General features: G+C 36.4%; 1 protein-coding gene across 12 annotated transcripts in view; it reads left to right on the forward strand.

Moving 5' to 3' along the window:
- Nucleotides 1-14,885, forward strand: part of SLC4A4 (solute carrier family 4 member 4) — a 149,897-nt gene that overhangs the window by 10,211 nt on the left and 124,801 nt on the right. For all 12 annotated transcript variants that reach the window (XM_072117275.1, XM_072117285.1, XM_072117295.1 and 9 more), the window contains exon 2: nucleotides 14,645-14,718. In XM_072117275.1, coding sequence (XP_071973376.1) covers nucleotides 14,646-14,718 — 73 coding nt within the window. In that variant the 5' untranslated portion in view covers nucleotide 14,645. The remainder of the gene's footprint in view (nucleotides 1-14,644; nucleotides 14,719-14,885) is intronic.

Below are 14,885 nucleotides of genomic sequence, written 5' to 3' on the forward strand. Positions count from 1 at the left end.
TGTGTGGGTGCACACAATATATTACAAAAGCAGCAGCACTCCAATTGTCAGCAGAACACTGCAACTGTGGAATAAAGACCACAGTTTTTCACCTGTTCTTCCCAATTTTCACTTATTTTATTTTTCCTTCTCAATAATAAACATATAATAAACATATGTCACATATAGGAGGTGAAGTATTGTCAAACATCACATCTTTATGATTGGATGCACATCTCTGTTAAACAATCTTTTTAATTGTTTATGTGATTACAGATGTATCTTTATTGTAGCTTTATCAGTGTTGACATATGTCTCTTTTTGTTGCCCTAGTTTAAGGACGTCAGCAGAATATAACAAGATTTAGCTTGTTAAAATATTTTTTGACACATCAGCATTTTTTGCAATGACATTATGATGCCACTTTATTTTGACTGAAATGGGATTTTTTGAGGGCTTTAAAACCTATGCTAAAGCATAGTGCTCCATGATCTGAGCCCTTTAAGCTCAATCATCAGTCATTACTGAAGTGTATCGGTGACGGAAAAGGGTTTGTTGAGTCCATTTACTCAATTTACACAAACACATATTCAGTATTATTGTTTTAGTAAGCTTTAGTTAGCTTTTTGTGCATGGACCTCACAGATAACTGATGCTAAATGTAGTGGTTTAAGTTTAGTACCTGTTTTTAGTCTCTATTGTTCTATTACCTTATTGAAGGGAACAGTGGAATGGAATAATACTTGGGTGAACGCAGCCTATATCATAAGAGACTTTAATCCTCAGAAAACTTCAACCCTTCAGTGAGTTAGGAAGCCTATTGTTTATGCTGAGGTGGATGTGAAACCAGTTGTCAGAATGTCATCGGTAGACTAATGTTTGTTCAGTAGTTTTCAATGTATTTAAGTTTAGGACCAGTTTTTGAGCACCATACATGTGTCATGAAAACACCTGTCACAACACTTGGCGTACGTGTGACAGTAAAGAGTTAATCTGTTTCTGTTGTCTCTTGTAGTAGCTAGATTACCCTTCTCTAAAGTTTCACTTCTTATATTAAATGCTCAAATGTCCACTTTTATCAGGTCTTGTATGCCTGATATCTAGTGTACAAACCCTGAAATAGGTGCAAATGACCTGTTACACCACATCCATGCGTCTGAATGGCACACTTCTACCCCATGGTGGACCTGCTGTAGAACTGCCCCACTGGCGCCATGCCGATATTTCAGATGTTTGGAACCTCTGTTAAATTTGGGGGCTGTCGGTAGCAACATCGTACACTGGCGCACTTAGATTACCGGTAATGTGCCTCACAGACTTTAACATTAGAGATATAATACAGTGTGGGAAAAGCAGAGATCAGGTTTGATACCTACAAAAATGACCCCCTGTGTTGATATCTGGTTTTTCACCTAGTACTAAAGAGCTGGTTATTTTTTCTATCCTTTAAGCTTTTCTACCACCCTTGGGCTTATTTCCCACCCCCTTAATTGTTAACAGTGCAATTCTAGTGCAGAGAAGGAATACTTAAGGATAAGTGAGTATATTTAACCTCAAAATGCTGTTGCTTGATTTCTTCATTCTTCTGTTCTCTATGGTTAACACATTACAAGCCTAGCCTACACTACTAGCAGACTTGTGCCGGGGCTTCCAACCAGTGGCCATAATTGTGTCAAGTTTCTGCTAAACACTCATATTTTAGATCACTTGAGTTAGTGAGAAGCATTAAATGGTGGGTCTACATATAAAATTCCAATTCCTAATACAGCAAGTTACACCAAAATTTGGAGCGGCAGATTATAATTAATAATTAATTCCTTATTTCTAATGTGTATTGTACTTATCGCGTTTCGTTGTCTAATATTTTGTGTGGTTCCTTCTGCCAATATAGGAATAGTATCAGGTTGCAGCAAGCTTGATAAACCGCACTTTCCATTACAATCAAAGCTTGTAAGGTTCTGCCAGAGTGGCAATTTCCAGTCTGTAGCAAGGAGCACAAGATATTCAGAGGAGATATGCCGGCCCTCTCTTGACTTCACCGGTTCAATGTGCTGCTTCTGATAAGATACATTATATTACATTACACTCTTGTACTTTGTCTCCAACAAATGCTATTCACCAATCAATATTTTTTTTAAAGAGTAAGTGTTTTCTGTATCATGTACTGCACCAGATAGTCTGACTTGTTCTGTGCCACCTGACAGGACAAACATGTGGCCAATAAGGGTGACAACGAGTGCAACGTGATATAGCATTGTCTTTGTCTCTTAACCACCAAAAGTATAAAAAAAAATAGTATGTTTCAAAAACGTGTTTGTAATATGGTTTTTGGTGCAATGGTGGAATGTAGGGTTTATAGAAGTGCATTGGCGATATGAACTTCTATAGAAAATCATCATAACTTGTTAATGCTCTTGTTTACGCAGAAAGCTTGGAGGTTACTCTCACTTTAAGTAGTGTGGGAGTGTAATTTTGAGAATTACGTTAACAAATCTGGGTGCTAAATACTATACAGATCATTATCACTATGAATTAAACTTTAGAGTTTGTATAGGCCATACATGGATAGGTGTAGAGCATCACTTCATCTTAACTGAGGTCAACAACACACAGCTTAACATGATAGTGACTTGACAATGTAACATAGCCACATATACTATATAAGACACACATTGAAGAAGTACTTGGCAAAGTTTTGTGGGGTAGAAATTTCACTTCCCTTACATTTTGGTTTTTATTCACAAAAGATGAATCTTTTATTCACCAAAAGGGCTGCTTGAAAATAGCTACATTGAGGAGCTGAAACATTGCATCTTGCCCTTGGGTGAATAAACCTTCCCAACTTCTCTGGAGTGCTGCTTCCCTGCATGTTTACTGGAGATTGTGTATATGTTCCCTGACAAAAAGAAAGAAAAAATAGGAGCAGGATTTTGTGTGCCAACAGGAGAAACAGGATTTGGGACAAGTCATAAGACCCAACTGAAAGGTGAACTCTGGAGATAATTAAATTACGCAGACAGTACAGTGGTTATATGGTGTCATGTTTAGTTATAGTAGTCACTGTGCAGTGGTTATATGGTGATATGTTTATATATGTAGTTACTTTATAGTGACTGTAGGGTGGTACAGTATGTAAGTTATATATAGTGTACAGTACAGTGTTTCCATGGAGGTGCATTTAGTTATATGTAGTTTCTGTACAGTGGTTATATGAAGGTACATTTAGTTATATGTAGTTTCTGTACAGTGTTTATATGGTGGTACATTTAGTTATATGTAGTTTATGTACAGTGTTTATATGGTGGTACATTTAGTTATATGTAGTTTATGTACAGTGGTTATATGGTGGTACATTTAGTTATATGTAGTTTATGTACAGTGTTTATATGGTGGTACATTTAGTTATATGTAGTTTATGTACCGTGGTTATATGGTGGTACATTTAGTTATATGTAGTTTCTGTACAGTGGTTATATGGTGGTACATTTAGTTATATGTAGTTTATGTACAGTGGTTATATGGTGGTACATTTAGTTATATGTAGTTTATGTACAGTGGTTATATGGATGTACATTTAGTTATATGTAGTTTCTGTACAGTGGTTATATGGTGGTACATTTAGTTATATGTAGTTTCTGTACAGTAGTTATATGGTGGTACATTTAGTTATATGTAGTTTCTGTACAGTGGTTATATGGTGGTACATTTAGTTATATGTAGTTTCTGTACAGTGGTTATATGGTGGTACATTTAGTTATATGTAGTTTCTGTACAGTGGTTATATGGGGGTGCATTTAGTTATATGTAGTTTCTGTACAGTGGTTATATGGTGGTACATTTAGTTATATGTAGTTTCTGTACAGTGGTTATATGGTGGTACATTTAGTTATATGTAGTTTCTGTACAGTGGTTATATGGTGGTACATTTAGTTATATGTAGTTTCTGTACAGTGGTTATATGGTGGTACATTTAGTTATGTGTAGTTTCTGTACAGTGGTTACATGGTGGTACATTTAGTTATGTGTAGTTTATGTACAGTGGTTATATGGTGGTACATTTAGTTATATGTAGTTTCTGTACAGTGGTTATATGGGGGTGCATTTAGTTATATGTAGTTTCTGTACAGTGGTTATATGGTGGTACATTTAGTTATATGTAGTTTCTGTACAGTGGTTATATGGTGGTACATTTAGTTATATGTAGTTTCTGTACAGTGGTTATATGGTGGTACATTTAGTTATATGTAGTTTCTGTACAGTGGTTATATGGTGGTACATTTAGTTATGTGTAGTTTCTGTACAGTGGTTACATGGTGGTACATTTAGTTATGTGTAGTTTATGTACAGTGGTTATATGGTGGTACATTTAGTTATATGTAGTTTATGTACAGTGTTTATATGGTGGTACATTTAGTTATATGTAGTTTCTGTACAGTGGTTACATGGTGGTACATTTAGTTATATGTAGTTTCTGTACAGTGGTTACATGGTGGTACATTTAGTTATATGTAGTTTATGTACAGTGGTTATATGGTGGTACATTTAGTTATATGTAGTTTCTGTACAGTGTTTATATGGTGGTACATTTAGTTATGTAGTTTCTGTACAGTGGTTACATGGTGGTACATTTAGTTATGTGTAGTTTATGTACAGTGGTTATATGGTGGTACATTTAGTTATATGTAGTTTATGTACAGTGTTTATATGGTGGTACATTTAGTTATATGTAGTTTCTGTACAGTGGTTACATGGTGGTACATTTAGTTATATGTAGTTTCTGTACAGTGGTTATATGGTGGTACATTTAGTTATATGTAGTTTCTGTACAGTGGTTATATGGTGGTACATTTAGTTATGTGTAGTTTCTGTACAGTGTTTATATGGTGGTACATTTAGTTATATGTAGTTTCTGTACAGTGGTTACATGGTGGTACATTTAGTTATATGTAGTTTCTGTACAGTGGTTATATGGTGGTACATTTAGTTATGTGTAGTTTCTGTACAGTGGTTATATGGTGGTACATTTAGTTATGTGTAGTTTCTGTACAGTGGTTATATGGTGGTACATTTAGTTATATGTAGTTTCTGTACAGTGTTTATATGGTGGTACATTAAGTTATATGTAGTTTCTGTACAGTGGTTATATGGTGGTACATTAAGTTATATGTAGTTTCTGTACAGTGGTTATATGGTGGTACATTTAGTTATATGTAGTTACTGTACACTGTTTATATGGTGGTACATTTAGTTATGTGTAGTTTCTGTACAGTGGTTATATGGTGGTACATTTAGTTATGTGTAGTTTCTGTATAGTGGTTATATGGTGGTACATTTAGTTATATGTAGTTTATGTACAGTGGTTATATGGTGGTACATTTAGTTATGTGTAGTTTCTGTACAGTGGTTATATGGTGGTACATTTAGTTATATGTAGTTTCTGTAGAGTGGTTATATGGTGGTACATTTAGTTATATGTAGTTTCTGTACAGTGGTTACATGGTGGTACATTTAGTTATATGTAGTTTCTGTACAGTGGTTACATGGTGGTACATTTAGTTATATGTAGTTTATGTACAGTGGTTATATGGTGGTACATTTAGTTATATGTAGTTTCTGTACAGTGTTTATATGGAGGTACATTTAGTTATATGTAGTTTATGTACAGTGGTTATATGGTGGTACATTTAGTTATATGTAGTTTATGTACAGTGGTTATATGGTGGTACATTTAGTTATGTGTAGTTTCTGTACAGTGGTTACATGGTGGTACATTTAGTTTTATGTAGTTTCTGTACAGTGGTTACATGGAGGTACATTTAGTTATATGTAGTTTATGTACAGTGGTTATATGGTGGTACATTTAGTTATATGTAGTTTCTGTACAGTGGTTATATGGTGGTACATTTAGTTATATGTAGTTTCTGTACAGTGGTTACATGGTGGTACATTTAGTTATATGTAGTTTATGTACAGTGGTTACATGGTGGTACATTTAGTTATATGTAGTTTCTGTACAGTGTTTATATGGAGGTACATTTCGTTATATGTAGTTTATGTACAGTGGTTATATGGTGGTACATTTAGTTATATGTAGTTTATGTACAGTGGTTATATGGTGGTAAATTTAGTTATGTGTAGTTTCTGTACAGTGGTTACATGGTGGTACATTTAGTTATATGTAGTTTCTGTACAGTGGTTACATGGTGGTACATTTAGTTATATGTAGTTTATGTACAGTGGTTATATGGTGGTACATTTAGTTATATGTAGTTTCTGTACAGTGGTTATATGGTGGTACATTTAGTTATATGTAGTTACTGTACACTGTTTATAAGGTATGTTTAGTCATTGATGATTACATGTTTACATTCATTGTTTATTTATTCATTATACTTTTTTCACCCTCTTTTGATAGCCTCTTTAAGATGGAAATATTATTGTTGTATTTACCCAAACTAGTCTGTCAAAGCATTACCTTTTGCCTCCCCTGATGATATGTGTTTTCTGAAACATGAGTTTATTACAATGTCAAATAATATAATGTTTAATATCATTTTTTGCTGGTTGCAAGAACACTACTTTGATGCTGCTTAGAGTGCAAAGGTATGTTTGCAGTCAGTAAGATTTAGCAGTCACATGAATAATGGGGTTGATAAATTTCCAAATCATAGTGCCATAGGTTGTCATTACACTTACTCCCCAACTCACCAAACATGTGACTAATAGGATAACACTGCTGCTATTGTTTTCTTATGTGTAAAGTGCACATTTTATCAATAGCAGTGTGTAAAGACTAAGTTGATGGACTATACTTTCATGTCTGTATAATCAATTGTTCTTTGTACTTACTGTAGGTCATCTCTATGAATGGCCATAAACATATGGATTTTCTTATTTTATGTACTAAGGAGACATTTATATCTCATCTTTCTGAGATACCCATCAAAAATTTCAGATTTACTCGCTTGTTCTTTTTATTTACTACTTACAGAATTCTGCAATGTAAAAAGAAATTTCCTGATTAAGTTAATTACTCACTTTATTTACTATGCGAGATGAGGATGCAGTACTGCCTGTGCATACTTTATCATTTAGGTAATGCGGGGACACAGTACTATAGTAAAATAGTACTATTTAGGATACACTCCTCCTGCTTAGGTGATGACTCCCTGACACGAAAACATATAAAATCAAAGGTCACCTTGAAGTCTTGGAAAAGTGCAGTTTATCCCCTTCCTACAGGTCTACAATAGAGAAAGAGACCCTTTAATCCAGCACTGACAACGGAACTTCCAGTGTAAACAATTTTATTCCATTCTCTTCTTCAAAAAGTTTGATAATATATGGCCAGTTGATGGATTATATTATGATATATTACATTCTCCATTCATCAATACAAATTCAGCATTTCTAGCAGAAGTAGACTGTTTAACACTGTCTTCTATCAGGATTCCCATCATATAGATGAGACAACTGATTATACTGCTCTTTAATGATAACCTTTTGCACTTCATCAAATTGATTCATTCATTAGTTCAGTCCATTACACTGGCACCGCTCTACAAATATTCGCTTTCATGATAGCAGCACAAGCTCAGATGTCCATCTGATCTGTTATGTAAGACAAAAGAGGCTTCTTGCCTAAAAGGTGAGTTTTCAGTCGCCCATATTTTCAAGATCTCATACTACATTGATAATGGAAACTATGATACCTAAGATTAGAAATGTTAGAAGATGAATGCTACAACGATAGCATAGCTATAGGTTCAATTTAGCTTGCCATGTTGTTTTACCATCACCAACTGCTTACTATGTCCTACTACCATGGCATTTATCTCAACTAATGATGTTCTTTGTAAAGGGGAAGTGCTGTTGGGTAATGGAACATGACAGTGAACCAAAGCACAGACATGAAAAGTTTAGTGATAACATCTATGTATAATTAGAAAAATAAGTGGCATCATTTTAACAGTGAGCTAGACAAGAAGAGCCCAGATATGTATTTTCAGCTTATCACATATCCTGAGCACATATCCCCTACATCACACCAAACCAAAATTTTTCTAGAATTTCACTCAAAGAGAAACATGACCTGGATGTGTGACTCTTTCATTAAGCGCAAATGGAGGTTTACCTAATAGATGTAAATTATTCAAATAAATGTAGAAATGCAATTCTCCTTATATTAGAATTTGTAGAAGACTGTTTTGTGACTGTGGAAAATGGCTCTCCATCAAATACGTGGGGTTCAAGGTGCTCCTGAGCGATTGCTGTCCTAACAGTTGAAACCCATTGCAGATTTGTTACTCTAAAATTGGCCAGGGGCATTTATATACAGGACCCCCAGAATTAGTTTAAAGGAAATCAATCATTATATTTAAATCATATAAAATCATATAAAATCATATAAAATCATAAGTCATATTTAAATTATATTTGAATGCTGTTAAATCAGGCACACTTATTTGTCAGTGTGATGATTCTGAAACATATCCATACTTATCTTCATTAGGACTGAAAATGCTTCAATTTGAAAAAAATGCTGTATAAAAATATGTAAATGAGGCTAAGGAGCTTACAAATGTTCATACCTCTTTCTAGCGCTTATTTCCTCCTCCAACCTGATGTCACCTAGTCTCGACAAAGGGAATGGGAGGGAAGTACCGGGCCCCCAATGAGAACAGCAGTGTGCACAGCAACGCCATAATGAATTAACATACAATTCCCTGTTTGCACATTTAGAAATTCTGCCCCCATGAATGTGGCTACCAACCAAGAAAAGCTAAACTTCCAAATTTGAAAGTTTGCACTATGAAGTTGAAGCATAGAAAAAGAGAATTCCTCGCCTGGCGCTGTTAATTTAGATGGACAGAGACCCTTGAAAGATACAGATGATAAAGCAGAACCTTACTCTTTGTGGGTCTTTAGATTTATGGTCTGTGGGTTTAGGGACCCCCAGGCCTCATAGCACAATTGTTGCCTGGCTTCTGATCTTGGATTTTACACTTACATAAATCATTGCTATATCCAGTTATGGTTTAGTTCCTCTCTGTAGAGAAGCTGAAATATTCTCTATGTGCAGCGCTGTCATATGATTGCTGGGATTGCTTTTTTGGCTGAGATAAAATTAGACACATGTCATGTTAAGTGTATTTCTCTACGTTGGTTGCTGGTCGTAAATGAGGAGTTTAATACACACATCAAACTGTTTCCTTCCTGTCCTGTTAATGGTCGATGTAGTCCTTGAAAGGAGTATTTCAATTCAGCCCTGGTTTAGAATATATACTTGTGACCATTATCTCAGTAAGGCTAAGTTCACACTACCATTTAAACCTCCATTAAAAATGTACAGAGCAGAGGTTTAGAATATCAGTTAAAAATCCCATTGATATCAATGTAAATTTTATGTCATCTGTTTGGCAAGTATGGTATCCGTTATCCATGTGTTTTTTTTAAACTGAGAAAAAGTACTGCAGCCACCTTTTTTCCAACAGAAAATGGTATGCATAATGGATACTTGCCTAAATGGAACATAACAGATGAGATAAAATTTACATTGATGTAAATATTTTTAAATTATATGTTAAACCTCCAGTCTTAACTTTTTTATAACAGAAGTATAAAACAGAGGTTTGCAACGATATAATACAACACTTACTGTTACCTGATAAATTAGTGTTTTAGTCCCCTTTTATCATCTCTTCTTCACTTTGCCAAGTGTGGGATTTATCCAAATTTTACAGAAATGAGTCAGTGTTGTTGCAGAAATAAAACTTTATTTGTAAGTGATACAATTGATAATAGAATTTTATGCGGTGAGAGTAGCTTAGTACCTTATTACATTTGGTTAAAATTTATGGTTGCAATTACGTTACATGTTTACAGCAATCTCTATGGTTTTAAGTAATGATAGGTTTCCAGCAATATCACAATTCCTTTTAAGGTGAGGGGACTTAGGGTAAATTCCTGATTTAGTGAACCACTAATGTAAAGAATAAAGATTTACACAAAGAGGCTATACTCTCCACCCCCTTCCCAAAGATAAGCAGATAGGTTAGTATAAAATAGATGGCTGAGCAATAGAAGTGATAAACAGAGAGATTTCTCAAAAACGGCGCCGGTTTGCCAGTGGAGTGTGCAGGGTGCGCCGGATTCATAAATTGTGGCTCCCATTCTACATGAATTTGGCGCCCTGTGCACTGCTCCAACAGTGTGCACCAACGTTTTTTGGGTGCATCTTTAACATGGGGCATGCAACACACTTCTGTCGGACTTTGCATGATAAATGTGGCGCATGGTCCGACTGAGCACCAGAAAGCCCCTTTATGTGTAGAAATTTGTGTCATGTCGGGCATAGTGCAGCCGCAACACAAATGAGTCACGTGCGACACAAATGTGGCGCTAACACTTCTTAAATGCATGTGCAAGCAGGTGCATAGTCTGATGCAAGCATACAAAAGAAAAAAAGCGGAGCAAATGGACATGATACTGTATTTAAATTTTATTCAGGTATGACAATAGTGACACACAAACAATTTAAATCAATTAAAATGTGCTACAATCCAGCACAGCTGACACAAGGTAAATGTGCCCATCGAGTTCTATTGGACAACATGATATAGGACATGATCCACTCCTTCATAGTACAGATCCACAATCTTTTCAAATAACGGATGTGTACATGGCATTTCTGCATTTCTGTTTTTCATGGTCGTGTGCAGCTAGCCTTAAACTTTATGTGTGTCCCCTGCCCTAACTAGAATCAAGATAATAACGAGTTAATGTCGCAGTTTAAGTTGCTCATCTCTGGTGAATCACAGCTTGAGAAGTAGAGTTTAGTATAAGCTGATTATTTGTAGGGAAGCGCTTGGTGCAGGAGAAGATCTCTAGAAAGTTGTAACTTACTGCGAGGCATAAACTATCATTCAATTTCTTTTCATCATAGCACTGTGTATAGGCAGCCATTACTGCAGTACTCTCACTTACTATCATCGCTGCCTTACTAGTGACTGTTACCCATCCACTGGTGTAAGAGGAGCTTCACACAATAGTAAACCTCCAGCTATCGCTTCATCTGTTGGGAGTAGGGTCCATAATATAGAGAAATACTCATAGAAAAGATTCATATTCTCTTCCTGTCACCGGTATGTAACAGTAACCCATTGCAAGGTATAAGCTGGTGCAAATGTGACCTATAATTTACAACACTTTATAGTAAGTCTGTCAGTAAGGAGAGCACAGAATGGCAAACTGGCATAGATGTGATCATATTTTCTGTACCCTAGGCCACCAGGGATACAGACATCAACTCATTTTGTAAGTTAAAACACTATGGATGCGGGTATTAACCTTCTTCACACCCTCTTCATACAGTTAACCTCTTCACTTACTTACTACTACAAAGGTGAGCATTAAAGGAAAGCTTTTCTCAACCTCTTTGATTTCTAACTTGTACCCACTCACTTACTGTATGTTACTTAAAAAGGCAGGACAGTCTATGGCCCATTCAGTTAGCAGGACAATTTCCTCTTATATCTGAGATTCCAGCCCAAGGCTAAAACATTTTATTGTGACTGGTGTTATACATTAATGTGTCACTTATGTACAATTTTGAAATATTTGAGTTCTCGGTGACATTAAATCCAATCTAAGAATAGTGGAGAGATTAGTTTAAGAAAGGACGTGGTACAGATAACACTGGCACATTCGTATTAATTCAAGAACTGTAATTGTAGCAATGAATTGTGCAACATCAGAAAACACCTAAGAACGTCACAGGGAAGGAAGTTACTGTGCGTCAGGTGTTTACTCCATGTAGTGAAGTAGCTGTAAGGGTAGGTTCACACAGAAAACTTTCTCGGACTTTCGGATTCCAGAAAGTAATACACATGCTGTAGAAATATCACATTCACATGTATAGCTAAAAATTCCAGTCACAGAAATATCTGCAAAACATCTATAATTATATACTCCAACAAAAGTATAGCAAATCAAACCGACATAATGGGATTGTATCAAGTTGTATCAACTTACTATGTATCCTTTAATTGTCCAACCACTTACCACATAAATGGGTGTCACCAGATGAATGGAGCAGTGGTCAAGCCAACATGTTTCCTCTCTATTTCAATGGGATTGGTGACAAGGTCAGTGGAGATCCCAAAAGTTGCCTGTTATCCAACCTTCTCTCTCAGGGGGTGAAGCAAAGAGGCTGGGTGCTCACAGTGTTCTTTCTTTTTATTGCACTTTGCTAATATAAGGTCACAGAACCCACCTGCTTTCCCATTTTCCATCAAACTGCAAACATGCACTGCAATTAAAATCTGAAAATGTACAGTACAGGCAGTACCAGGTTAGGAACAAGATACGTTCTTTAAGTTTGTTCTTAAGTTATGTTATGTAAGCCAGAACTAGTAAATTTTATCATTGTAGCTCTAGACATATTTTTTGTCCTTCTGGCAACTATATTTTCAGAATGTTGTGCTGTCATGGTAACAAGGATGATCAATAAAGCTTCATTACAGACACATTACAGCTGATCATTGCAGCCTGGGACTAAACTAAAGCATCCAGAGAGCTTCACCAGTGGTCACAGTGGGCACAGAGAGGTCTGTCTGTATCTAGGTGTTGTCTGTAAGTTAGGTGTCCTTAAAGGGAACCTGTCACCAGAAATTATCTTAATAAATCACAACCAGTCTGTTGTCAAGCAGCTGAGTCACTTCTACATCATGTTTATATCATGGCTTGGTGTGGTGGCATCATTCAGAAAATCAACTTTGAAGTGAGATTCAAATTGGCTTTATGAAGTCAAGGAGGCGGAGAATTTAGCACTGAAGCCAAGCTTTGCCTGCCTTAAAATGCCCCTTTCACTGTAACTACGGTCCTGTGTACAGTGACATTACTGATCAAATCTTCTGAATCACATAGGAGGAAGAGTTCAGAGGCAGGGATCGCTTGACTTCAGTGTTAAACTCTCTGCCTCCCTGACTTTATACAACCATTTAACATCTCACTTCAAAGTTGATTTTCTGGATGATACCACCACACTGGGTCATGAAAGAATCTGTTCAGCTGCTTGGCAACATACCAGTTTTGATTTATTGAGCCAATTTCTAATGACAGGGACTGCCTGTAACTGGGTTATAGCTGAAACACAAATAAAAAGTGTGTTAGCCATAAAGGCAGCTAAAAAAACTACAAGCACTTTGATGCTTTGTTTAAAAAAAGGAAACACTTAAGACATTTCAAACCAAAAAAAGCATTGAGAACCTATCTTTAATTTTCCATACTGACATCAGTCAATATCTTTATGAAAGATCCTTTTATGGCTCAGATGGTTTCCTATAAAACAAATATGTGAGCAATGTGATTGAATATCCATGATTGTCTGAGCAGCATTCCTTTCTAGAATATACGTCAGCCATTGGTTATTACTACGTTATAAAAGTCTGCCCGTTTATCTAGAACAAACATGTGTCTTCCCAATTTCCTTATTCCCTGTACAGAAGAAGCTTTATATAGTTGTAGACTAAGTTGTTTTGTTTTTAGGCTTCTGATGTCTTGCACAGGGTAATACTCTATCCACAGGGTTATTCTCTATCCACAGGATACAGGATAAACAGCTGATTGGTGTGGGTCCGACAAACCATGAGATCGGGAATCCTAGCAATCCAGAGAATGGAGGTCCCGTTCTCACTGATGGGTGGGGCATGTTGTGTATGTGTGTGCCGGAGATAGTTGTATTGTGCTGTGTTTGTCAATTTCCAACACTACCATAATCTCTGGATTGCTGGGGGCCCCAGTAGTCAAACTGCTGGTCGGACCCCCACAAATGATCCTGTTTAAGTTATGAGATTAAAGAAATGACATAACTAGCAATGTGTGCACACATTTCAGAATAGTGATAATTCGAATTTCCTATGCGGCCTGCAGTTTATTAGTGAATTGACTCATTGTGTGTCAAATGGGAGCATTTACAATAATAACAGTATATGAAGGAATTGGTAATAATTCAATTATGTAGGCCAGTACAAAGGCAGTGCCGTAGCTTCAATACACATACAATGCTGTGCGCTTTAGAACATGTCTGTTCTGTGACTTTCGGGAATAAATAGTAAAAGTGATTGACGAATACTTGAAAAGTGCCCAAGGATGTCCTGCACTGCTCGAACTGTGGTAGCAGGGACAGCTCGGCCTAATCCTCAGATGTCAGCTTTCTGTCATCCCAGCATGTGACACAAGTATTAAGAGGCTGGAGTAAGCTTCTTCTCGCATGTGTCTACAGTACATGCACTGGAAGACAATGCCTGCTGCATATCTTATTCTGCTGAGGAAAGAAACCATGGATTACCCTCAATTCATTTTAGAAGAAATGGAATATATTAAGAGTTTAACTGCAATGTAAAAAGGGGCAAATGTCTTGTGGCTGGGCTTATGCTTTGGCATACCTGTCATCTTCACTAATGCTCCAGGAATCCAGTTACACTGGCCCTCTTAATCGCAAGGCCTTGTGAAGAGGACATATCTGCAAAGGGGTCAGGAGAAAGGACTCCTCATATAATATGAACAGCAGTGCACAGGTTAACCTGCCTAAAAGTAGGGGCTTGTCAAGCAGCTCACTCCAGGAGAGGTCTGAGCACTCTTTTTTTCTCTTTTACTACTACAGGATGGAGGATGAGGCAGTTCTGGACAGAGGAGCTTCATTCCTGAAGCATGTCTGTGATGAAGAGGAGGTGGAAGGTAAGACCAAAACTATTTTTTTTAGCATTCATAATACTTGCTTCTCAGCACAGATGACATCTCAATATATATTGCTATAACAATTTTTTGAAACTTGGATTGAGAACTATACTAAGAAGGTGTAGAGTCAGCTCACCTGAAGATCATGTAGCAGCTTCTGGTAAGGT

The sequence above is a fragment of the Engystomops pustulosus genome, chromosome 1 (assembly GCF_040894005.1).
Source record: "Engystomops pustulosus chromosome 1, aEngPut4.maternal, whole genome shotgun sequence".
Classification (NCBI taxonomy): Eukaryota; Metazoa; Chordata; class Amphibia; order Anura; family Leptodactylidae; genus Engystomops; species Engystomops pustulosus.